Below are 26,304 nucleotides of genomic sequence, written 5' to 3'. Positions count from 1 at the left end.
ACCCCGCCAGGTACTCGAAATATTTTTTTCTGGCCAAAGGTCGGATACTTTTTAGACAGGACTCGTATTACTGCTAATAACGTTGGTTAATGTCTGGAACGATTTTTGGATTTAACATCCGCTATTGTTGGTTTTATGAAGGAAAATCGAGTACAGAAACGAAAATTAGAAAATCCGTAATGCGTTGCACCCCTTGCATTTTAAGTGGACCAGACTGTCCACTGTCCTCAGTAAGACACTGCAAGACGAGAACCACTGATACGATGGGGATTTATTTTTTTAAAAAATCACAATATACAAAGCCGCGCGGAGTGGCCGCGTGATTTGAGGCGCCATGTCACGGATTGCGCGATCCCTCCCACCGGCGGTTGGAATCCTCCCTCGGGCATGGGTGTGTGTGTTGTTCTTAGCACAGGTTAGTTTAAGTTAGTTACGTAGTGTGTAAGTCTAGGGACCGATGACTCAGCAGTTTGGTCCCTTAGGTTCAAATGGCTCTGAGCACTATGGGACTTAACATCTTTGGTCATGAGTCCCCTAGAACTTAGAACTACTTAAACCTAACTAACCTAAGGACAACACACAACACCCAGCCATCACGAGGCAGAGAAAATCCCTGACCCCGCCGGGAATCGAACCCGGGAACCCGGGCGTGGGAAGCGAGAACACTACCGCACGACCACGAGATGCGGGCGGTCCCTTAGGAATTCACACCATTTGAACATTGTAGAAGGGTCGAATTGTGAGAAGAAACACTGTCTAGTTGCCCAAGCACACTACTGTTAAAGAAAACGGGAGGTCTGAAGAATTCATTGTGGCCTTGAAAGAATCACGAGGATAGTTTTCTTAACGTTTTGAAGAAGCTGCCAATTTCACATCTGTTTCCGGGCTGGTTTCGAGGCTGTTTGCTGATTCAGTTGAAAGTGCGACTGTGCATATGCAGATGGAACTGACTCATCTGCATTGTACTTCTCATCTACACACAAATGCTTTCGCGTTAAAATTGTACAGGACATCTACACTGTTCTCCTCAGAGTTTCCACGTCTCCATAATGTGGTTGCAAAAGTGCTAAAATATTTCGATGAACAGATGTGTGTGAAAGGCCTTTATACAATTTTCAAATGCTTGGGCACAGCAATCGGTCGTCCTTTTCTTTCAGATTCTGTTAGGCAAACCTAGATTTCGGCTAGTGTCTAGCCATTATCAAAGGACTATTTCATAGTATCAATGCATGTCCTACTACGTCAGTGCCGGCCGCGGTGGTCTCGCGGTTCTAGGCGCGCAGTCCGGAACCGTGCGACTGCTACGGTCGCAGGTTCGAATCCTGCCTCGGGCATGGATGTGTGTGATGTCCTTAGGTTAGTTAGGTTTAAGTAGTTCTAAGTTCTGGGGGACTTATGACCACAGCAGTTGAGTCCCATAGTGCTCAGAGCCATTTGAACCATTTTACTACGTCAGTCTCCTGTTGTTCGGGCTCCTGTCACAGTTCGTTCAAGACTACAAATGTAGATTTGCATAATAAAACCTGAAAGAAAAGGACAACTGATTGCTGTTGCTGTGTTCTATCATTTGAAAGTCACATCACAGCCGTTGGGTGCACCCACATTCCTAATGGAAGGTAACCTTTTTACGATTATAAAACTAAACAACTCACGATTACGTAACAACGTGAATACGAAAATCTGTGAAATTTCCCGCATCCGTTCGTATGCTGACAGTTTACATGGGATAAAAATTACAATGTCTTAAGTGTGCCAAAAATAATTAAATGACACTGAAAATCTGTTTCATTTGTGATCTATGTTGTTGAGAAATATGAAAGCAAGTTGTCTGCAGTGTGACTGCATTGCCATCTAAGTACGTCACACTGGCAGTTTACCCCTCCTCCCACTCAAACAGTATGGTATGGCAGTGAAGTGTGCAGCCAGATTGAGTGCTACTGCATGACAGTTAGGGCACAGTCCGTGAACCGAATTCTTGGTCACCCCCTGTCTAATAGAGGCTACAAACTTAGGTGTATCTTTCCTTCAATCTGTAATCCGAGATACGATGTAGGATTAGTGTTCTCTCTCATGTTACCACATTTCACTGAGACCTAACCTGATCTTGCTCGAGGTCATTATCTTGCTCGAGGTCATTGTTGAACATTTCTTCCAGTCTTATGTAAATAATTTGTGGCAGTATTTTTAACCCATGACTGAATAAACTGATGGTTCGAACTAATGGTTTGGTAATATTCAAACCCGTTAGCATCTACCTGTTCTGGGAATGGATACATTACATTCTTCCTGAGGGCTGATGGTTTTTCGCCAGTCTTACATCTCTTGCATATCAGGTGGAACAGTTTTGTCTTGGTATGCCCTCGCAAGGATCTCAATAATTGTGAGGACCCTTGTCGTCTACTCCAGGGGCCACGTATTGACTTACGTCTTCACTGTTCTAACTCTTCCAGCAATGCCATATCTCCTATCTTATCTTCACCTACTTCCTCTTCCGTAATAATATTTACCTTTTGGTCAATCAACACAACCTGCAGACACCCGCGCTCTCACTGACTAATACACACACGCACACACACACACACACTCACACACACACACACACACACACACACACACACACATACATACGTACAAAATCTCAATCTTTTATTTTTTGTCTGAGACAGAAATAAAGTAAAATTTTCCCAGTCCCCGGTTCTGACCTAGATTTTCAACATGTTTTCCTTAGTTAACAAGCAAATGCCGGAACCGGAAGTCCTCTCCCATTTATTCTCAACTAGGATTCCCTCTGCGCCACTCCCACCATTTTGGGACAATGGTCTGGAAAGAATAGTCACACTTAATTGGGGTGTATCTCAAAAAGCCATGGAACCGCGCGACCGCTACGGTCGTAGGTTCGAATCCTGTCTCCGGCATGGGTATGTGTGATGTCCTTAGGTTAGTTCGGTTTTTAGTCCTAAGTTCTAGAGGACTGATGACCTCAGATGTTAAGTCCCATAGTGCTCAGAGCCATTTTTTTTTTTTCGAAAAGCTCGCTCTGCTCTTTGGGTAAGAAAAGAACAAGTGAAAAAAACAGGAGTATTGTTATGACTTCTCGTATAGCTCTTCTGTGTATTTCTTCAACCTTTCAGCTCCCCCTACTTAGACCTGATCAAGCTGCATTCTGCATCTGAGCTGCTACAGGACACCAGTCGCATCTTCCTGCAAACAGGGCGCAGATGACGCGTCAGTTTGTCACCGAGGACGTGTAGACTGAGCTCATGGAAATGTACACACGACCAGGCCATTGTGGATTACCTCTGAATCTCTGGTCTTTGGGGCTCAGTTCCAAGCGTCAGTGAAGACAATTCTACTCCAGTCAGTGAGATTCCAGGCCAAAGACGCGTCTGGAGGCGCCCCAGACATCCCGTGTGTCGCCCGCTTTACGGCCAGGCAACCAGGAGTTATGGTCTAAGGCGCCATTTCGTAACATAGCAGGATTGCTTTGGTTGTCATCCGCATCACCCTTCCAGCACAAGGGTATTTCGACGATGTTCCTCGCTCCGTTATGTTGCTATTCATGGCAAGCCATCCTGGGCTTACAGTTCAGCAAGATAATGCCCGCCCGCACACGGAAGAGTTTCTGCCGGTTGTCTTCGTATTCGACAAACTTTACCTTGACCAGAAAGGTCGACAGATGTCTCCACAATTGAGAACGTTCGGAGCATTATGGACTGGGCCCGCCAACCAGCTCGGGATTTGATAATCTAATGCCCCAATTGAACAGAATTTGGCGCGATACCTCTCACGAGGACACCCAACATCTCTCTCAATCAATACCAAGCCGGATAACAGCTTACATAAGACCCAGAGGCGGAACAACACGTCATTGACTTGATCAGTTTGCGAAGTTCTTTCTTTTGAGTAAATCATCCAGTTTTCCTGATATTGTAATCGTTGGTCACACACATGGCATAAGAACCCCTCAGAACCACATCCCAGGGATGTCACCAGTCTTAAACAACGTGTGGCTTTGCTGGGAAAGTTGTCCCCCGTGACGTGGTCTGTCACCTCGAGGTATTTCTCGTAAATAATTTGAAACACTCTGTGTAATTTCCTTTTTTGTCTTTGTTTTTAACAAGTGTTGTGAAATTTCATTTCGGAGAGTTGCTGGCTACTTTAACACACATTCAATGCAATACTATTTGTTTTCATGCCTGAAACTTTTTGTTGGCATTATTAAATCAAAAGAAGAAACGTACATACATTACAAACTACACAAACAAATACAAGTAACCTTATAGGTTGGGATGTCACAGGTAAAAGACTTTTACGTAATGTGAAGGACAATCAAACAATTTGAAATCAGAGATAGCAAAATAGTACAGATTAAAATTGCAAGTCCAAATCCGCAACAGCTGTTTGTTGTGCTTTCACTGTATGAGGACCGCTTTCATATCTCGGAGGTGTATCTACATTTACATCTACATGGATACTCTGCAAATCACATTCAAGTGCCTGGCAGAGGGTTCATCGAACCACCTTCAGAATTCTCTTTCATTCCAATGTCGTATAGCGCGCGGAAAGAACGAACGCCTATATCTCTCCGTACGCGCTCTGATTTCCCTTATTTTATCGTGGTGATCGTTTATCCCTATGTAGGTCGGTGTCAACAAAATTTTTTCGCATTCGGAGCACAAAGTTCTGTCGCAGCGAAAAACGCCTTCCTTTTAATGATTTCCAGCCCAAATTCTGTATCATTTCTGTGACACTCTCTCTCATATTTCGCGATAATACAAAACGTGCTGCCCTTCTTTGAACTTTTTCGATGTACTCCGTCAGTCCTATCTGGTAAAGATCCCACACCGCGCAGCAGTATTCTAAAAGACGACGGACAATCGTAGTGTAGGGAGTTTCCTTAGTAGATCTGTTAGATTTCCAAAGTGTCCTGCCAATAAAACGCAGTCTTTGGTTAGCCTTCCCCACAACATTTTCTGTGTGTTCCTTCCAGTTTAAGTTGTTCGTAATTGTAATACCTAGGTATTAAGTGGAATTTACGGTTTTTAGATTAGACTGATTTATCGTGTAACGGAAGTTTAACGAATTCTTTTCATCACTCATGTCGATGACTTCGCACTTTTCATTGCTTCGGGTCAACTGCCAATTTTCGCACCATTCAGATATCTTTTCTAAATCGTTTTGCAATTTGTTTTGATCTTATGATGACTTTATTGGTCGATAAACGACAGCGTCATCTGCAAACAACCTAAGACGGTTGCTGACATTGTCTCCCTAATCGTTTATAGAGATAAGGAACAGCAAAGAGGCCATAATACTTTCTTTGGTGAACGCCTGAAATCACTTCTGTTTTACTCGATGACTTTCCGTCAACTACTACGAACTGTGACCTCTCTGACAGGAAATCACAAATCCAGTGACATAACTGAGACGATATTCCACAAGCACGCAATTTCACTACAGGCCGCTTGTGTGGTACAGTGTCAAATGCCTTCCGCAAATGCAGAATTACAGAATCGATTTGAAATCCCTTGTCAATAGCACTCAACACTTTATGTGAATAAAGAGCTAGTTGTGTTTCACAGGAACGATGTTTTGTAAACCCATGTTGACTGTGCGTCAATAGACAGTTTTCTTCGAGGTAATTCGTAATGTTGGAACACAATCTATGTTCCAAACTCCCGCTGCATATCGACGTTAATGATATTGGCCTGTAATTTAGTGGATTACTCCTACTGTCTTTCTTGAATACTGGTGTGACCTATGTAATTTTCCAGTCTTTGGATACGGATCTTTCGTCGAGCGAACGGTTGTATATGATTGTTAAGTATGGTGCTAATGCATCAGCATACTCCGAAAGGAACCTAATTGGTATACAGTGTGGACCAGAAAACTAGCTTTTATTAAGTAATTTAAGTTGCTTCACTACTCCGAGGATATTTACTTCTACGTTACTCATGTTGGCAGCTGTTCTCGATTCGAATTCTGGAATATTTACTTCGTCTTCTTTTGTGAAGGCATTTCGGAAGGGTGTGTTTAGTAACTCTGGTTTGGCATCAGTGTCTTCGATAGTGTCTCCATTGCTGTCTTCAGGTCACATGCAACTAGTACGTAATATGCCACGAATTCCAAGATACAATTGGCCGTAGACTATCTCACTGCTCGGTGAAACCTTGGAGGAAACGGCAGATGGGCATCCGATCCAAATAATGCATTATCACCAATACATCACCAAAACACAGTCAGAAGACAATCCTGGACATCACATGACAATTCAGGTCTGACAGCATAAAAACATCGTCAAAATCAGCGGGAGAAACAAAGAACTGAAAGACAAATTATGCTTGGGAGTTGTCAACGTACTAAAATAATTGGCATGCGTCCAATAGAACAACACGTTACAGCGCACTGTGTGCCTAGCGCTGAAACGAAACAATTTCAAAGTGTCAGCGAGCTAAACTAACCAGTTAACTGACTAAAACCAGCGTGCGGAACTTAATCGTTACCGTCCCTGCCGAGGGCGCTGTAGCATGACTTACCACATGGAGGTTCTTCATCATGCAGCCAACGAAACACTGAAATCAAAAACATCGATAAGAGTTAACACTGACTGAGCAAAAAAGTTACAAGCTTATGAACTACAAAAGTTCTATAACATTGTTACAGAATTTCTACGACTAATAGTGATACTATTAATGTTTTGCAAAAAATGTAGATCATAGATATTACGCAAAATATTTAGTACAGAAGAAGTAAATAATGCAAAAGTATAATTTTCTACGGATGGAGTCTCCAGACTTGGGGAGGCAAAATACAACTCATGGACATATTTTCCGGAATGCTTGTCTTTCGAGTTACGTAGATTCCCTGCTGACATTGTGATTGTGTCAGGGAAGCCAAATTAACTTGAAGACCAGTTGAACTGGACGGATAGTGTCTTTAAGAACGACTATAAGAGGCTCATCTACAGAATTAAAACAAAAGTAATGGAATGTAGTCGAATCATAATAGCGAAAACTGACGTGGAGGAAAGTATTCCGTAATACATCGAAATTTCCCCCTCAAGTTAATGCGCATGTGGAGTTACGAAATGCCAATGACTGCAGTGTGACATACTGCAGTAGTTGGGATAAATATACGGTCCAGTCACATTGGTGTGATCACTGCCTTTGTTCGACGTCGACGTGTAATAACCAGTCACAGATGGCAGATGGCAGCACTGGGAGTGGAGGGTATGTGAAGTGTCGGGGGCACTAGGGAGACAGTGCAAGCGCTGTTGCGATGCGGAAAGGGAGCCATTTATCTGACACCCAAAAAAAGCATGATCACTGACTTTTGGACTAAGGGTGGAAACATTTCCCAAACGGCTAAGTGTGTAAACTGTTCGCATGCTGCTGTGATTAAAGTATACCGTGCGTGGCTAAATGGCGCTCCCCAAAACAGGTGCTGAGGCAACCGTGGTGCAGCACTGGTGCGAATGACGGCTGCAGAGATGTGTGCAGGCGAATTGACGTGTAGCTGTTGAGCAACTTGTAACACCGAAAATGCAGGATGCATGGCACCTGCCACCGATATATAAAATTGTTTGCCGAATTGTATGTAAATATTTGTAATTTAAATGCTTTCTTTTAATAAGTAAGAACATTGCTTTACTGTATGTGTACATTTAGGTAGAAGTCTGTTGACATCTCATTGTATTTATCTGTGTCTAAGCTCTGGGGAAAAGCCAAAAGAATTGTTATTCGCATCGACTAGCAACGATAATAGCAGTGCTTGTGCGTTGTAAAATCTTTGGGTAGGCAGCTGTTGCGCGGAACGCGGGAAGAGAGGGAGACGGGTTCCAGCGCTTGTAGTGTGCGGAAGTATGGTGTAACGCTCTCGCAGTAGAGAGTACCAATTTCGGCGGCATAATATACGCGCGCCGGCCAGATGTCTACAGCAGGAATACGGGCAGTGGACGGGCATAAGAGGCTGTATTAATTACGACTGCCCGTTCCTACAATTTTCCGTGGCTCCACAATATGCTACCGTCAACAACAGCAGCAGTTCGAGCAACACAGTTTCGTCGAGTTTCGTCGTATGCACAGCACTGAAGTACGACTGTTCATTGGTAGAAAGTATTAACGGCTAACCCAGCATCACAACTGAATGTGATTTGATTGATAAAATTTATTTAAATAATAATCAGTTAAACTCAGGACGATTGTGTCCTCATTGTCCTGAGACATTGTTACCAAGCAGGGTCTTCGTTCCTTTTTTTCTTATAAGCTAATCGAATGTCATAAGACACTAATTGAATAGTCACAGCCAGTTTATTAATGAATAATTTCACTTTTAAGGATTTTAGCCTCAGTCTACTTTCAATTAACTGTTGTACAACAGAGTCTTCAGTATATGCGTAAAGTAACGCAATTTCATTTCTCAAGTTTGAGAATCAATCGCTGGAAAGAATCCAAATCTAAAGAAATGCACAAATTAAGAGTGCCGAAGTTTTATTGGTTTTACATATAAACATCGCTGTTTGGTTTGGTACGTATTCTATTATTTATTTCTGTTAAAGTCAGTTGTTCAGACAATAACTTGCAATCCAATTTGCAAAATAAATAACTGCAAAGTAAAAGTGCTTGCTTTTTTTTTAAAAAAAAGTCTTTGATGTAGTTACGTTGAGGTCACTGAAAGTCATTGTACACGTAACGAATTTCAGTACCAACATACAGTTTAATTTGCATATTTTCAAATGATTACTCGTTTTTTTTTTTTAAATTTAATGACAAACATAACATAAGAGTGCCTTCTCAGTTTTTTATCATTACATACTCACTTAAAATTAGTGTCAAAAAAACGTGATAATCTTCAGTTGCCACATCAGTGTTTAATATTACATGTTTTTCTTCCCCATCATCTTGTACAGGATTTAGGATGTAAATTGCCCTAGTGGGCTGGTGACCGTTAATTATTTACTTTTCGTTCATCAGTGTAACTTTTGGATTCATGATCAGTCATACCCTTTTTCTGTCCAGTGCTGTTCGTGAGTGAATACACAAAATAACTTCCATTTTTCCAAATTATAGCACTGTTCGGTTTAATTACTTTCTTATTTTTAGTAGACTTTACCATCTGAAGGGTCTGTTGTATACTTTCTTCCTACTTATCGGTATTATTTCTTCGGAAAAGACAGCCTTATCCAATTAGTAAAAATGCGTTAAGCATACACGCGATCCACAGTCATATTTCATATCGTAAGCAGCTAGGCCGATTGGTAAGGGGGAGGTTACAAACTGACGCCCAGAAGAACCAAGGGACTACCAACACCAACAGTTTCTCCTCGACGACCATTCAGCGAGAGTTGCTGCGTATGGGCCTCCGCAATAGGCTATTATGGTTCACCTTCCATTCTGACTGCTGTTCATAGGCGACGAAGGCTGGAATTTGCATAGCAGACGTCCACTGAGTGGCGACAGGTGTCTTTTTCAGATCCATCACGTTTCACGCTTCAATGGACAGAAGACCATTGGCGTGTACGGCGTGAAACGTCTGAAGGTAAACGGGGGGGGGGGGGGGGGGGGGGGAGGGTTACGGTCCGGAGAATGTTTTCGTTGCGTTCCCCGCAGAGTGTACTTCTGCCTCCTTTAGTCTATTATCTTCATCTCCAAGACCGTTCAGATTTAGCAAGTACTCAAAGACAGTGGTGATAAAGCAAACAGAGAAGAGTCAAAGAAGAACAGCACATTTCGTTGTAGGTTCGTTTAGTAAGTGCCAAATCCTCACGGATATGCTCATCCAACTCCGGTGGCAGACGCTAAAAAAAAGAAAGATGTTGTGCATCAAGATGAGGTTCTTTGTTCCCGAGGATGTAGTTATATAGATGAGTCAACCAATACATTGCTTTCTCCTATTTCTCCGTGAAGGTAGAGAGATTCGAGCTTACATGGACGCTTACCAGCAATTGTTCTCCTGTGAACCATTCGAAACTGGAACAGGATAGGGTGTACCGATACTTGTTGATGACATTAAATAAAGCGAACATTTTTATGTGCTGAAATATGTTTGATCATACGCAAAGATTTTTATGGAGGCGTGCTAAAGATAAAAGGAACTAAAATTAATTTGAGAATAATGTCTATAAATTTGGCGGAGAAATTGTGTAATAATAAAGAAACTCTTTGTTCTTTGTAAACAGAATGAAAATATTTTATTTCTTAAGTATTGCACAATGACAAGGAATTCACTGTTACGGTTCTCTTTTTCCGGAATGCGCGCAACGGTGGGCCATTGAATATAGTACGTCTGTAATAACTTAACAATTGTTAAAATATGTTATAGAAAGAGTTATTACTGTTTCATTTAAGTAGACAGCCCTATCCCATGCAAGTTGTAGTGACTTTTCTAATTTTCAGTGACTGTAGCAACGCAGGAAGTTCGCGCTAATGAAAGTCATTGTTGGCCGCCATTACCGGCCGTAACATTTGTTTCGCATATTTTCACAGCTGTATCAATAATTTCTCTTTGACAGGGCCTGCATGAATATATTAGTAACTTAAAACCATTTGCAGTATTTATCGTAATTTGTGGATTATTAGTTCAGAGATTCAAATTGGCCGCTTCACGACGATCGATTACCACTTCGAAGACAATATTTTGAGGTAAAAAATAATAAATAGTTTACGTTTCGTTTCGAAGAGAAAACAATAATCCACCACGCGACACCCGAGAATATTTTCTCAGGTTTAAGTTTATCACGGATACCCTGTGATGTTTAGCTTTTCGACACATCACGTAAACATTTTACGTGCACTATTTCAAGACGCCTCACGCCACGCATACGTAGCGAGGCTGTGCGCCGTTATTTAAAACAATAGTATTTTAACTAAAGAATCATAGCAGATTTCCAGATTTCAATATATTGACCCACGTTTTAACTTGAATTATATCCTTTTCTCTGGCACATATTTTACTACAGTACTTTTCTGTATAATTTTTCCCTCTTTAAGATAGGTGCCCCAAAAACCAGTACATTAAGGCACCAGTACAAGGGGGTTGGGGAATGATAGTGGAACACAAAGTATGTCCTGCAACAGATCACAAGCTTGCTTATGGAGTGTGGAAGTAGATATACAAGGCGTCCCGGGGAGGAATTTTTAATATTCAGGGATACGAGAAGGACGATCATTCAGAGCAAAGATATCTAGGAAACATGGAGTCTAAAATGCGTAACTTCAGAGCCTTCAGCACTTGTCTATCTTCGATACTGTGAAGCAAATCTCTTCTACTGTATGCTCTCTGCTATCAATATTTTTGTAGCTGGTAGTCTGGACAAAAACAAATTCAAATTCTAGTAAAGACGGGCCACAAAATGAATACCTTCAGAGCTACGATGTCTTGTGCTGTACAAGATACGTGTTTTGCACTAGCGAATATGAACAAGTGCTCATTGCTTTTACGGTATGTATTCTAGAGCCCATGTTTATACGACTTTTTTTTGTTTTGCTTCACACTACCGCATCCCACGACAGGGAAAGCCAACAGTTTGCGGTAGAGGGACGATGTGTTTCACAGTATCGAAGATGAAGTAATGCTGATAGCTCTACAGGTATGCATTTATGGCCCCTTTTTTACTAAACTTTTTTGTTTCGAACGATGGTTCCGTTCATATAATTGAATACTGACCATTCCTTCTGGGACACACTATATAGACACAGGCAACGGTATCATCAGTCAGTTCCCAGTAGTTTAGCCCCTTTAAACGCACAATCATCAGAATCAATCATCAGTCAGTTATACCAATAGGCTGAACCTGATAGTTGAGGCTGGCTTACCTTCTCCTCTGCAGTCCTGGCCTCCTTGTTGGTTCTGAGCGCAGCCAGACTATCTGCGAACAGTAAAGTCGCCAATCAGAGACATCAGATATCTGCCAGTAATCATCACCGCACAGCTCCCAGTTGTTTCAGGAGCAACAAGTGCGCGAGGCGTTCGCTTTGTAATGCAACACTTTCTTTTCTGAAAACAGGTTCGTTTTATTCAGAATTGCAATACACCACAAAACACCCCATTCCCTAGGCTACAAAACCCTGTTGTTGTTGTTGTTGTTGTTGTTGTGGTCTTCAGTCCAGAGACTGGTTTGATGCAACTCTCCATGCTACTCTATCCTGTGCAAGCTTCTTCATCTCCCAGTACCTACTGCACCCTACATCCTTCTAAATCTGTTTAGTGTATTCATCTCTTGGTCTCTCTCTCTACGATTTTTACCCTCCACGCTGCACTCCAATGCTAAATTTGTGATCCCCTGATGCCTCAGAACATGTCCTACCAACCGGTCTCTTCTTCTTGTCAAGTTGTGCCACAAACTCCTCTTCTCCCCAATTCTATTCAATACTTCCTCATTAGTTATGTGATCTACCCATCTAGTCTTGAGCATTCTTCTGTAGCACCACATTTCGAACGCTTCTATTCTCTTCTTGTCTAAACTATTTATCGTCCTCGTTTCACTTCCATACACGGCTACAGTCCATACAAATACTTTCAGAAACGACTTCCTGACACTTAAATCTACACTCGATGTCAACAAATTTCTCTTCTTCAGAAACGCTTTCTTTGCCATTGCCAGTCTACATTTTATATCCTCTCTACTTCGACCATCATCAGTTATTTTGCTCCCCAAATAGGAAAACTCCTGTACTACTTTAAGTCTCTCATTTCCTAATCTAATTCCCTCAGCATCACCCGATTTAATTCAACTACATTCCATTATCGTTGCTTTGCTTATTAAACTTATAGTTCGGTAATTTTCACATCTGTCCTGCCTTCTTTGGGATTGGAATTATTATATTCTTCTTGAAGTCTGAGGGTATTTCGCCTGTCTCATACATCTTGCTCACTAGATGGTAGAGTTTTGTCAGGACTGGCTCTCCCAAGTTGTTCGTAATTTTAACACCCAGGTACTTAGTTGAATTGACAGCATTCAGAATAGTACTATTTATCGAGTAATCGAATTCCAACGGATTGCTTTTGGAACTCATGTGGATCACCTCACACTTTTCGTTATTTAGCGTCAACTGCCACCTGCCACACCATAGAGCAATCTTTTCTAAATCGCTTTGCAATACTGGTCTTCGGATGACCTTACTAGTCGGTAAATTACAGCATCATCTGCGAACAACCTAAGATAACTGCTCAGATTGTCACCCAGGTCATTTATATAGATCAGGAACAGCAGAGGTCCCAGGACGCTTCCCTGGGGAACACCTGATATCATTTCAGTTTTACTCGATGATTTGCCGTCTATTACTACGAACTGCGACCTTCCTCACAGGAAATCACGAATCCAGTCGCACAACTGAGACCCATAGGCCCGCAGGTTGATTAGAAGTCGCTTGTGAGGAACAGTGGCAAAAGCTTTCCGGAAATCTAGAAATACGGAATCAACTTGAGATCCCCTGTCGATAGCGGCCATTACTTCGTGCGAATAAAGAGCTAGCTGCGTTGCACAAGAACGATGTTTTCTGAAACCATGCTGATTACGTATCAATATATCTTTCCCTTCGAGGTGATTCATAATGTTTGAATACAGTAAATGCTCCAAAACCCTACTGCAAACCGACGTCAATGATATAGGTCTGTAGTTCGATGGATTACTCCTATTACCCTTCTTGTCCTGGAGAAGGAGAATTTCGTTTGCATTTTGAAGGCTATGTATACTGCTGCCACCCATCGGAACTTTATGAAATTGTAGGGGCCGAAGAGAGAGTATTCCACGATGTGCCACAAAAATGACGTATTTCCAGCCAAAATTCTACGAGAAAAAAAAAGTGCTGCATTACTTATTGAAATCCGCTCGTATAACGTTCTTCTGCGACGACTGTCAAACTGTTGTCAGTGATTTTTAGTATTGATTCTATATTGGTTCCCCAAATGTCTGTGTTTTTCACTGCCACAGTGAATCAGACATTGTCAGTGATTTTCAGAATTGAGCCTGTGCTAATTTCTTATGTGTTGACCTGTGATTCACTCAGCTGCAGAAAGATTTGTTTTGTATTGCCTTATACGATAGAATTGTCATGCATGCAACTGGATAACTATTTATTTAGACGCTTGTGTGGGTAGCTTGCTAGTGTGGATGGTAGACGGTGTCCTACTTGTTGGTGTTTAAAGAACCAGATGTAGTTAGAGGTTATAGCTATTACCATAAATGTTATGTGGCTTCGTAAGTTTTCAGTTGTCTTGTGTAATGAGGACAATGTAATGTTTTGAGTTGTTATGCTGTTACCTAGATACCTCCTGTACCGTCAAATTTAATATGTTATAATTATGTATTTACACTGAAGAACCAAAACATGATGACCACCTGCTCAATAGCGTCTTTGTCTGCCTTTAGGACGAAATACATCACTGATTTTACGAATACGGGATCCCAATTTGTTGGCAGGTTTGTGGAGTTAAGTGGCATTAGGTGTCTACGCGCAGTTCATGTAATTCGCGTAAATATCGGGTCGCTGATTTGCGTAGCCGTGATGGCGCCAGATAGGGACCCAGATGGGTTCCATAGGATATACACCAGGCGAATTTGGTCGCCGAGTCATCAACACGAGTTCACTGTAATGCTTCTCAAATCACTGTAGCGTGGTTCTGGCTCCGAGACACGGATAATTATGCTGCTGAAAGATGACATCGTCGTCCGGGAAGACATCAAGCGTGAAGGCATTCAGGGCGTTCGCAGCTGTCAGGGTGTCTTCAGTTACCACTACAGATCCCATGCAAGTGCAGCAGAATGTCTCTCATAGCATTACCACTACAGATCCCATGCAAGTGCAGCAGAATGTCTCTCATAGCATTACACTGCTCCCACCACCCTGCGTCCGTGATACACTGCGTGTTTCGAGCCGCCATTCCCCTCGATGACGGCATTTGTGGAGACTTAGTGTAGCGGAAACGTGATTCACCCGCAAAAGCCGACACGTTTCCATTGATCAACGCTCGAATCCAGATGCACCCGTGATCACTGAAATCGTAACTAATGATGTGGTTGGGTCAACATGTGAACATGTAGGCGTTGTATGCTGCAGATCGCCATGTTGAACAATGTACGATGAACGTGTGGTCTGAACCACTTGTGCGTGCACCAGCGTAATACTCTCTCGGCAGAGATGCGACAGATCACCATCCATACTACTTCACAGAACCCCACGTTCTGTGTAGAGTCGTGGACGATTTGGCTTCTAGTAGTAGTTTTACTGCCCTAACACCTCTTTCTGTAGACGCTCACGACAGTAGAACGTGAACATCCGACCAGATTCACCGTTTTCGAGATAGTCGTTCACAAGCTCTGCGTAATAATAATCTACCCCTCGTCAAAGTCGCGTATCTGAATGGATTTCGCCGTTTTCAGCCCACATCTTCGCGAGGGTGATCTCCAGTTCGTGTCTCCTCCACTTACATACTTTTGTTACCGCGCCTCCCGGCGGTATCCAACGTTGCGGTAGGCAGTGGTCATAATATTTTAGCTTATCAGTGTATGTATGTATGTATGTTTATATGTGTACGTTCCACATCTCCTCCCAAAATCATTGGACCAATTACAACCAAATTTGGTACACATATTCCTTGCAAGCAACAATCACTGCGGGGATAAGAACCACATGTCCGTCTCGGTTCGGAAGATAAGACATCGTAAACAGTGAGATGCGTGAAAAACTGCCTCATCATGGGCGACGTTCAAAATAAATTTGTGTGCAACTAACTTCTGTGCAACTAACTCTAGTCTCAATAAATTTCGCAGATCGTATGCACACATGACGCTATATGCACGTGCCAAATTATACACCATGTGATTAAAAGTATCCGGACAACTGGCTGAATATGACTTACAAGATCGTGGCACCTTCCATCGGTAATGCTGGAATTCAATTTGGTGTTGGCCCATCCTTAGCCCTGTTGACAGCTACCACTACGGCAGGCATACTCTCAACCAGGTGCAGGAAGGTTTGTTGGGGAATGGCAGCCCATTCTTCACGGAGTGCTGCACTGAGGAAAGGTATCGCTGTTGGTCGGTGAGACCAGGCACGAAGTCGGCGTTCCAAAACATCCCAAAGGTGTTCTATAGGATTCAGGTCAGGACTCTGTGCAAGCCTGTCCATTACAGGAATGTTACTGTCATGTAACCACTCTGCCACAGTTCATGCATTATGGTGTTCGATTGTGTTGAAACATGCAATCGCCAACCGACGAATTGCTCAACAGTGGGAAGCAAGATGGTGCTTAAAACATCAATGTAGGCCTGTGCTGTGATAGTGCCACGCAAAACAATAAGGGCTGCAAGCCCCCTCCATGAAAAACCATATCATAACACCACCGCCTCCGAATTTTACTGTTGACACTACACACGCTGGCAGATGACGTTCATCGGGCACTCGCCATACCCACACCCTGCCAGCTGATCGCCACATCATGAACCGTGATTTGTCACTGCACACAACGTTTATCCACAGCTCAATCGTCCAATGTTTACTCTCCTTACACCAAGCGAGGCGTCTCTGACAGTTAGCAGACGAGGTCGGCCTGTACGCTTTTGTGCTGTACGTGTCCCTTCACGTTTCCAGTTCACTATCACATTGGAAACAGTGGACCTAGGACCTCAGGACATATGACGAGATAAACACTGAGATGCGTCAAAAACTGCCACATTGTCACTGATGTTTAATTTTATCTCTTTACTACCAATTCTGTTCACAACACTTTGTGTCGTCAGTATTCTCATATGCCGCTGAATGTGTCTAAACAAACATGTCTTTGTACGACACACAATTCAAAAGATCATAAACACTGAGATGCGTGAGAAAATATCCCACCATGCACTAAGTTTTAATACATTTCTTCTTTACTATTAAGACACTCCTACAGTCCAGTCAACTTACAGAAATCCCAGACACCTGGTAGCTCATGTGGTAGCTTTCAACTGCGAAGCGCAAACGGCTACAGGCGAAAACAACTGCAGTGTATAGAATTACGAAAAGTCGCTACCGCAGAGACGTTCACAGTATCGCACAGTAGAGACTCGAAGCATAGGAGAAACTGAACATTTCTCTTAGAAAACTGGCATATTGAATGCCTGGGCAAAGACGGATTTATCAGCTATTTGTTCTATATTTTCCCTTATTTTGTTTTTGTTAAAAATATTCCGTTTGAATACTCTAGCTACATAAGTATTTGGGCTACAGAGAATTGGTTTTGATCTTGTTACTTAAAATTTTTTGTCTGCGCAACCCAGCCCAACTCTACTACACCTAAATCACACTCTACAGTAACTCACTGATACTTTAGTCACAGCACGTTATGTGTTGTCGTTTTGCAAAGTGTATGATGCTTATTTATCTAAATTTGAAGCAACTGAAATCTTATCAACATCTAGTTGTAGACTATTTATGCAGCTTCATTCAGACGACATTTCGTTATAGAAAACTGTCTCGTCTGTGAAAAGTCTAAGGTTGATGTCAATGTTGTATGTCATATCATTAATATATAGGCCCTCCCATCTATCTCTGCCACCTCACAAATTCCCAAAACGAAAAAAAATGTGAAAAATGCAACTTGCCAGGGATGCACCTATACCATGTGATCAAAAGTATCCGGAAACCCCCAAAAAACCTACGTTTTTCATATTAGGTGCGTTGTGCTGCCACGTACTTCCAGGTACTCCGTATCAGCGACCTCAGCAGTCAGACATCGTGAGACAGCAGAATGGGGCAACCCGCGTAACTCACGGACTTCGAAAGTGGCAGGTGATTGGGTGTCACTTGTGTCATACGCCTGTACGCGAGATTTTCCCACTCCTAAACATCCCTAGGCCAACTTTTTCCGATGCGATAGTGACGTGGAAACCTGAAGGGGCACACAGCACAAAAGCGTACAGACCGACCTCGTCTGTTGACTGACAGAGACCGCCGACAGTTGAAGAGGGTCGTAATGTGTAATAAGCAGACATCTATCCAGACCATCACACAGGAATTCGACCCTGCATCAGGATCCACTGCAAGCACTATGACAGGCGGGAGGTGAAAGTGTTGTGGCGTAACAAGCTTGCTACGCCACACTGAGGTAGCCGAACGGGCACGTGTCAACTCACGCCGTCTTGCGTTAAGTCTGAAACAGGATACTTGATGAAAGCTATAGAGAAAAGAACGGAGCTTCTCTTATACTTAACTTTATTCCCTCGTGTGGTACATCTCTATGGTGAATACAAGTGAGACTCTCTCCAGATATGGATAACTGCGCCTTGCTAGGCCGTAGCCATGGACTTAGCTGAAGGCTATTCTAACTGTCTCTCGGCAAATGAGAGAAAAGGCTTCGTACGTGTAGTCGCTAGCAACGTCGTCCGTACAACTGGGGCGAGTGCTAGTCAGTCTCTCGAGACCTGCCTTGTGGTGGCGCTCGGTCTGCGATCACACAGTGGCGACACGCGGGTCCGACATGTACTAAGGGACCGCGGCCGATTTAAGCTACCATCTAGCAAGTGTGGTGTCTGACGGTGACACCACAGAAAGAACTTGGATTTCATGGTCGAGCGGCTGCTCATAAGCCACACATCACGCCGGTAAATGCCAAACGACGCCACGGTTGGTGTAAGGAGGGTAAACATTGGACGACTGAACAGTGGAAAAACGTTGTGTGCAGTGACGAATCACGGTACACAATGAGGCCATCCGATGGCAGGGTGTGGGTATGGCGAATTCCCGGTGAACGCCATCTCCCAGTAAGTGTAGTGTCAACAGTAAAATTTGGAGGCGATGGTGTTATGGTGTGGTCATGTTTTTCATGAAAGGCGCTTGCACCCCATCTTGTTGTGCGTGGCACTATCACAGCACAGGCCTACATTGATGTTTTAAGCACCTTCTTGCTTCCCACTGTTGAAGAGCAATTCGGGGTTAGCGATTGCATGTTTCAACACGATCGAACACCATAATGCATGACCTGTGGCGGAGTGGTTACACTTCAATAACATTCCTCTAATGGACTGGCCTGCACAGAGGTCTGACCTGAATCCTATAGAACACCTTTGGGATGTTTTGGTTCAAATGGTTCAAATGGCTCTGAGCACTATGCGACTTAACATCTGAGGTCATCAGTCCCGTATAACTTAGAACTACTTAAACCTAACTAACCTACGGACATCACACACATCCATGCCCGAGACAGGATTCGAACCTGCGACCGTAGCAGTGTCGCGGTTCCGGACTGAAGCGCCTAGAATCGCTCGGCCACCTCGGCCGGCGGATGTTTTGGAACGCCGACTTCGTTCCCGGCATTAGCGACCGATTTCGATACCTCTCCTCAGTTTAGCACTCCGTGAAGAATGGGCTGCCATTCCCAAGAAACCTTCCAGCACCAGGTTGAACGCATGCCTGCGAGAGTGGAAGCTGTCAACAAGGCTAAGGGTGGCAGACACCATATTGAATTCCAGCATTGCCGATGGAGGACGCCACGAACTTGTAAGTAATTTTCAGCTAGGTATTCGGATACTGTTGATCTCATACGGTGTGTCAGGGGATCACACGGTGGGTAGGAATACGCAATCCATAAATGTAAACAAACATCACTTTCAACACAGTCACGTTTTTCTTAAATGGCACATGTACGTCTTTTCTGCAGAAATGTAAAATAGCGGTACAGTTATTGACGGCACACTTGTTTTCACTGTTTTAAACACCATGCCTTTCGAAGTACGTAGACGTCAAAGGATAGAAATGGCGCCAGAGCTTCCGCCGTAATGCGTAGAGTAAGATTTTCCTATATCAGGCTTCAGGACAGTGCAGATATCCGGCATTTTGACATTATAGAGTTACGTCACAAAATGTGGCACTGATTCCATTATTTAAAGTCTAAGTATTCCAGAATGTATAAGGTTTAGAGCAGTGGAACCAAGTCTCCCAATACTAACGCTGCCTCTAGTTTTCATTTCGGTACATTTTCTACACGTACCACTAAAAAACAAGGTAACTTTGTTTAGAAAGTGAAGTTTGTTTACATTTGTGGACTGTGTATTCTTGCCCATTGTCCGAGCCCCTGATGCAGACGCATTAGTGGCTAATTGAATTTTTCACATTTTATTTTACTATGGAACACCGTGTACAACATGAACAACAATAGTCCCATGTCTTTTCCTGGGGAAGGCCCTTCAACTTTTGGCCGTAACCCTGCATTCAACATAACGTGATACATAGTGGCTACCAAGAAATCCTCAACACAGTCGCAAATTTTGCTTGATGGGTCGTATAATTTACCTTTGTTAATAAATGTAGGTGTAGTACCGAGTCGAATGCTGTTTGGAAGTCAAGAAACATTGCATCTATCTGACTACCTGTTCCATGGGTTTCACGAAATGTGAGAATAGCGCAGGCTTGGTCAGCTTGGGTTCTTCTACACTCAAAGTTCGACGTTATAATGTATTTTGTCTTGTTTCCTATTTGTTTACGCATGTGCAAAATGCTTGCACACTCTTGCACCTCAAGAATGCAGAGACTTTTCTGGTCATCGTAATACACGTACAATGCGATGGGATGAGATTTAGACTTACCTAGATTCTCGGAGGCCATGCAAGCTTTTATTTCGCTCATTACTTTTGCGTCGTTGCCATCTGCCTAGAAAAGAAAAGAAACACAGCGTGTGTATGAGAGTTGCCATGGGGTGCATGTAAAGCAATGGTATCCCGTTTTGCCAGAAAGAAACAGGGGAGGTGAGTGTAAGTTATCAGGGAAAAGACTCCGCTGGAACCTTTCACAGCCTTATACTATTTACCCTGAAGAACCAAAGAAACTGATACACCTGCCAAACATCGTGTAGGCACCTTGAATCCTGCAGGGATGTCTATAAATCCATGAGTAAGAGGGGGAGGAGAGCTATTCTGAGCTACACGTTGCAAGGCATGATGGCCAGCGAAAGTGCTTCATCTCGGAAGAGTGTTCCTGCTTGCTAGAGCCACTCTGTAGAAATTCTGGACGTGTGAGGTGTCGCAATGTCCTGCTGAAACTGGCCAAGTCCGGCACAATGGACTCGGTGCCCCACTGCAGATTCCTAACTAAGGTACGAGCATATGGGATTGGTTCCCAAATATGCGAGTGGCTCGAAGACTTCTTAAGTAATAGAACCCAGTACGTTGTCCTCGATGGTGAGTGTTCATCGGAGGTGAGGGTATCATCTGGAGTGCCCCAGGGAAGTGTGGTAGGTCCGCTGTTGTTTTCTATCTACATAAATGATGTTTTGGATAGGGTGGATAGCAATGTGCGGCTGTTTGCTGATGATGTTGTGGTGTACGGGAAGGTGTCGTCGTTGAGTGACTGTAGGAGGATGCAAGATGACTTGGACAGGATTTGTGATTGGTGTAAAGAATGGCAGCTAACTCTAAATATAGATGAATGTAAATTAATGCAGATGAATAGGAAAAAGAATCTCGTTTGAATACTCCATTAGTAGCATAGCGCTTGACACAGTCACGTCGATTAAATATTTGGGCGTAACATTGAACATTGCAGAGCGATATGAAGTGGGACAAGCACGTAATGGCAGTTGTGGGGAAGGTGGATAGTCGTCGTCGGTTCATTGGTAGAATTTTGGGAAGATGTGGTTCATCATAAAGCAGACCGCTTATATAACACTAATACGACCTATTTTTGAGTACTGCTCGAGCGTTTGGGATCCCTATCAGGTCGGATTGAGGGAGGACATAGAAGCAATTCAGAGGCGGGCTGCTAGATTTGTTACTGGTAGGTTTGATCATCACACGAGTGTTACGTAAATGCTTCAGGAACTCGGGTGTGAGTCTCTGGAGGAAAGGAGGCGTTCTTTTCCTGAATCGCTACTGAGGAAATTTAGAGAACCGGCATTTGAGGCTGACTACAGTACAGTTTTACTGCCGCCAACTTATATTTGGCGGAAAGACCACAAAGATAAGAGAGATTAGGGCTCGTACAGAGGCATATAGGCAGTGGTCATTTTTCCCTCGTTCTGTTTGGGAGTGGAACAGGAAGAGAAGATGCTAGTTGTGGTACGAGATACCCTCCGCCACGCACCGTATGGTGGATTGCGGAGTATGTATGTAGATGTAGATGTAGAATGGATGCAGGTGATCGACAGGATGTTTACGTACTTTTTACTTGTCGTAGTATAAGGGGTCCCATATTATTCCAACTGCACATGGCCCCGCCGGCAGGTGTGGTCGAGCGGTTCTAGGCGCAGCAGTCTGGAACCGCGAGACCGCTACGGTCGCAGGATCGAATCCTGTCTCGGGCATGGATGTGTGTGATGTCCTTAGGTTAGTTAGGCTTAAGTAGTTCTAAGTTCTAGGGGACTGATGACCTCAGATGTTAAGTCCCATAGTGCTCAGAGCCATTTGAACTATTTGCACGGAGCCCACACCATTACAGAGCCTCGACCGACTCGAACAGTTCCCTCCTGAAATGCAGGGTCTATGGATTCGTGAGGTTGTCTCCATACTCGTACACGTCCATCCACTCGATACAATTTTTAATGAGACTCGTGCCACCAGGCAACATGTTTTCAGTCATCAACAGTTCAATGTCAGTGTTGACGGGCCCAGGCGAGGCGTAAAGCTTTGTGCCATGCAGTCATTAAAGGTGCACGAGTGGTCCTTCGGCTCCTAAAGCCCATATAGATAATGTTTGGTTGAATGGTTAGCGTGCTGACACTTGTTGACGACCCAGCATTGAAATCTGCTGTAATTTGCGGAATGGTTGCACTTCTGTCGCGTTGAACGATTCTCTTCAGTCGTCATTGATCCCGTTCTTGCAGGACCTTTATCCGGCCGCAGCTATGTCGGAGATTTGATGTTTTACCGGATTTATGATATTCACGGTACATTGATGAAATGGTGGTGTGGAAAAATCCCCACTTCATGGCTACCTCGGAGATGCTGTGTCCCATTGCTCTTGCGCCGACTATATCGCCACGTTCAAACTCAAATCTTGATAACCTGGCACTGTAGCAGCAGTAACCGATCTAACAACTGAAGCAGACACTTGTTGTCTTATAAATGTGTTGCCGACCGCAGTGCCATGCCCTGCCTGTTTACATTCGAGGGTTTAAATGGTTCTGAGCACTATGCTAGATAACTTCTGAGGTCATCAGTCCCCTAGAACTTAGAACTACTTAAACCTAACTAACCTAAGGACATCACACACATCCATGCCAGAGGCAGGATTCGAACCTGCGACCGTAGCGGTCGCTCGGCTCCAGACTGTAGTGCCTAGAACCGCACGGCCACTCCGGCCGGCCTACGAGGGTTTTCCAGAAAGTAAGTTCCGATCGGTCGCTAAATGGAAACCACAGTGAAAATCAGAAACATTTTATTTCCAAGAGTTAGCTACACTTTCCAGATACTTCTCTACACACTCTCCGCTCCGACTTAGACATTTGTCGGAGCGTTATACAAAATTTCCAACACCATCGTCATAGAAGGCAACTCCCTGTGCTTTTCGATAAATCTCTACGCTGGTCTTCGTATCCAGCGTTTCATGTGAATAGAGATGATACTCAGGACGAGTCACTTAGGGCTGTGTTGTGGGTGACCGGACACTTACCATCGAAAAGGCTGCAGGAGCGTCTTCACTGCCCCTGCAGAGTGCGGCTGAGAATTTCCATGAAGAAGGAAGTGTGTGGCAGTTGTGTTAGGCGGGCTGCATTCATTAAGGCGAAGCCTCGCAGCGGGCCCTCCTACTTGGCGGGAGACATCGTTGTTGTAGGCACCTTTACTCGCTCAAATTGCGCTCACAACTGAAATCAGTGTCTTGATGCGATCTACGGTCATACTAGAGACGCTACCCAACACATCTGTGCAAACCTTCATCGGGTTTTCACTGTGGTGTCCATTTCGCGACCGATTGAAACTTACTTTCTGGACAACCCTCATACATCTGTATCTGAAAACGCATGTCTATACCAGTTTCTTAGCCGCTTCAGTGTATTATTACTCAGCTAGTTTAAAACGGCCTGTTTTGGTTGACCCTTTTTTAAATTTGTTTTCTGAATTGAAAAAGCGGTGTAATTAGTTATCTAAAAAAGAATGGCTCTGAGCACTATGGGACTTAACATATATGGTCATCAGCCCCCTAGAACTTAGAACTACTTAAACCTAACTAACCTAAGAACAGCACACAACACCCAGTCATCACGAGGCAGAGAAAATCCCTGACCCTGCCGGGAATCGAACCCGGGAAACCGGGCGTGGGAAGCGAGAACGCTACCGCACGACCACGAGCTGCGGACAATTAGTTATCTCATCTGTACAAGACTGAGTAGTCCTAGTCGTACTACAGGACATAAAAACTTAAGCTCACTCAATCCTGTCGTGGAAGGACCGTGGGCACAAACTCAGAGAAACAGGCATATGTTTCTTCCACGATAAACTACTAACAAATAACAGTCTGAAAAGTTTACAAAATTTTTAATTGGCAATGACATTGGCAAACATCGAATGTATAGCTTCCAAGCAAACAGCCCCTTTGACTTGCTGACCTCTGGCTTCATAGAATGATACACCTATGTCAAAAAATCACAAAACGTACACTGACAAATATTCATTCTACATAATTAAATGGAAACCAGCTTGACACTTGTGTAGGCGGTCTTTCGGTGGGAATGAAATTAAATTAGGTGAGTTTAAGAAACAGTATTCAAACTTAATATTCATTACAAAGATTATGCCCAGTAGCGCCAAAAAAAAAATTTTAGCACAAAATACACTCTATCTTAAGCCATAATTTTAACGCTTGTGTAAACTCAGTTTCGGATCAGTACAATAAGTACAACTTGCCTCAAGCGTCCTGAGCATTTCAATTGAAAATGAACTACAGAAAGTTTAACAGCACTAAAGTAACTGGGCAAACACAATAATAATGGGTTAGGGTTGTTTTGAGGGAGGAGACGAGACAGCGAGGTCATCGGTCTCAAGGGGTTAGGGAAGGACAGGGAAGTAAGTCGGCCGTGCCCTTTCAAAGGAACCATCCTGGTATTTGCTTGGAGCGATTTAGGGAAATCACGGAAAATCTAAATCAAGATGACCAGACGCGGGATTGAACCGTCGTCCTCCTGGATGTGAAAATGTTTAAAAGGTATAGTCTCAAAAACACACAATGAATTGTAAACGGTTTAACCTCTATTCTTAAACTAACAAAAGCTTTAGTGCCAGCGAAATTCAGGAACATGAAAGCCCAGACATACACCCGAACGTTCAGACAACAAGTGAGCCTCTTGTCCTAATGACAGTGAAAACACTATTTTGCATCCAGACGTAACGTTCACCATGGCATGAAGTGCTGCTTTGTTCTCCAACAGCAAACATATTTCGGGAAGCACCCACGTCAGGCGACTAATATGTGGAGTGGCTGACAACTCCGTCTGGCGTTTCTGGTCACTGATGTGCAGCACTTCTATCAATAGGCCGTACCTAGTAAAATCGCCTATGGTTACCACGGTTATTCCACTGCAAAGTGCACTATGTCACCCAAGGAACGACAGTACACATCCAAATACCAGAGGACCTTCGCACAAGGACCCACAGGGTCATGAAGCAACTCACAGAATGCCGTCACTATAGTCTGCGCAGAATTCTGTGGCACTTAGAGGCACCGACGCTAGGGAACACTTAGGGAGAGCGGTAGTGGAGCGGTTTATGTGCAGGCGTTGTAGGAGAAATGCAGAGCACTGGAGGGGAAGTGTTATTCTAAACTGGAGCCTACACTCACATTTTTTGTAACTGTTATGTGGCGAACCTCAACGCCCACGCTTGTATGGTGACCATTCACAAAGATCTATTGTCACCTCTGCTTTGATTAGCATCTAAAAACAACTCTGCCGAAAATCCAGCGATTTATTTCCGCCTTACTTGTTAACCATCTGTAACTTTCTGAGAACCATCATGCGTGGCGAATATTGTGTAAGACCCACACATTTCCCTGGTTACCACATTAAAATTTGCTTCTTTTGCCGAAACACAGAGGAGTTTACACAGTCTCACCTCACCAACATTTGTGCAGACACAATTGTGAGAGAATTCTGAAACAGTGGTTTATTAAGATTATTAAGTGAGGAACTGAGGAACAGTAGGGTCAGTAGCTTATGAAAAAGCACATCCTTGGTACAAACAAACGCGTAATGTCTTCACTCAAGCTCCTCCAAAATACATAGCATTTCTCGTTTCACCAGCTATCGATGGCCGATAAAAATTACATTGCTTCATGCAAAAAGTCTGTAATTAGTGAAATAACATAGTACATAATGAAGTTTTACATAATAACGGTACGGCAA

At 43.4% G+C, this 26,304-nt stretch overlaps 1 protein-coding gene across 1 annotated transcript in view; it reads right to left on the bottom strand.

The window, feature by feature from the left end:
- Positions 1 to 26,304, bottom strand: part of LOC126210440 (uncharacterized) — a 77,804-nt gene that overhangs the window by 37,293 nt on the left and 14,207 nt on the right. The window contains exons 2-4 of the mRNA XM_049939672.1: positions 20,561 to 20,624; positions 11,814 to 11,866; positions 6,537 to 6,572 (exon numbers count right to left, since the gene is read on the bottom strand). Coding sequence (XP_049795629.1) covers positions 6,537 to 6,572; positions 11,814 to 11,866; positions 20,561 to 20,624 — 153 coding nt within the window. The remainder of the gene's footprint in view (positions 1 to 6,536; positions 6,573 to 11,813; positions 11,867 to 20,560; positions 20,625 to 26,304) is intronic.

This window comes from Schistocerca nitens, chromosome 10 (assembly GCF_023898315.1).
Source record: "Schistocerca nitens isolate TAMUIC-IGC-003100 chromosome 10, iqSchNite1.1, whole genome shotgun sequence".
Lineage (NCBI taxonomy): Eukaryota > Metazoa > Arthropoda > Insecta > Orthoptera > Acrididae > Schistocerca > Schistocerca nitens.
Note: the sequence above shows the minus strand (reverse complement) of the source record. Positions and strands in the feature narration are given on the sequence as shown.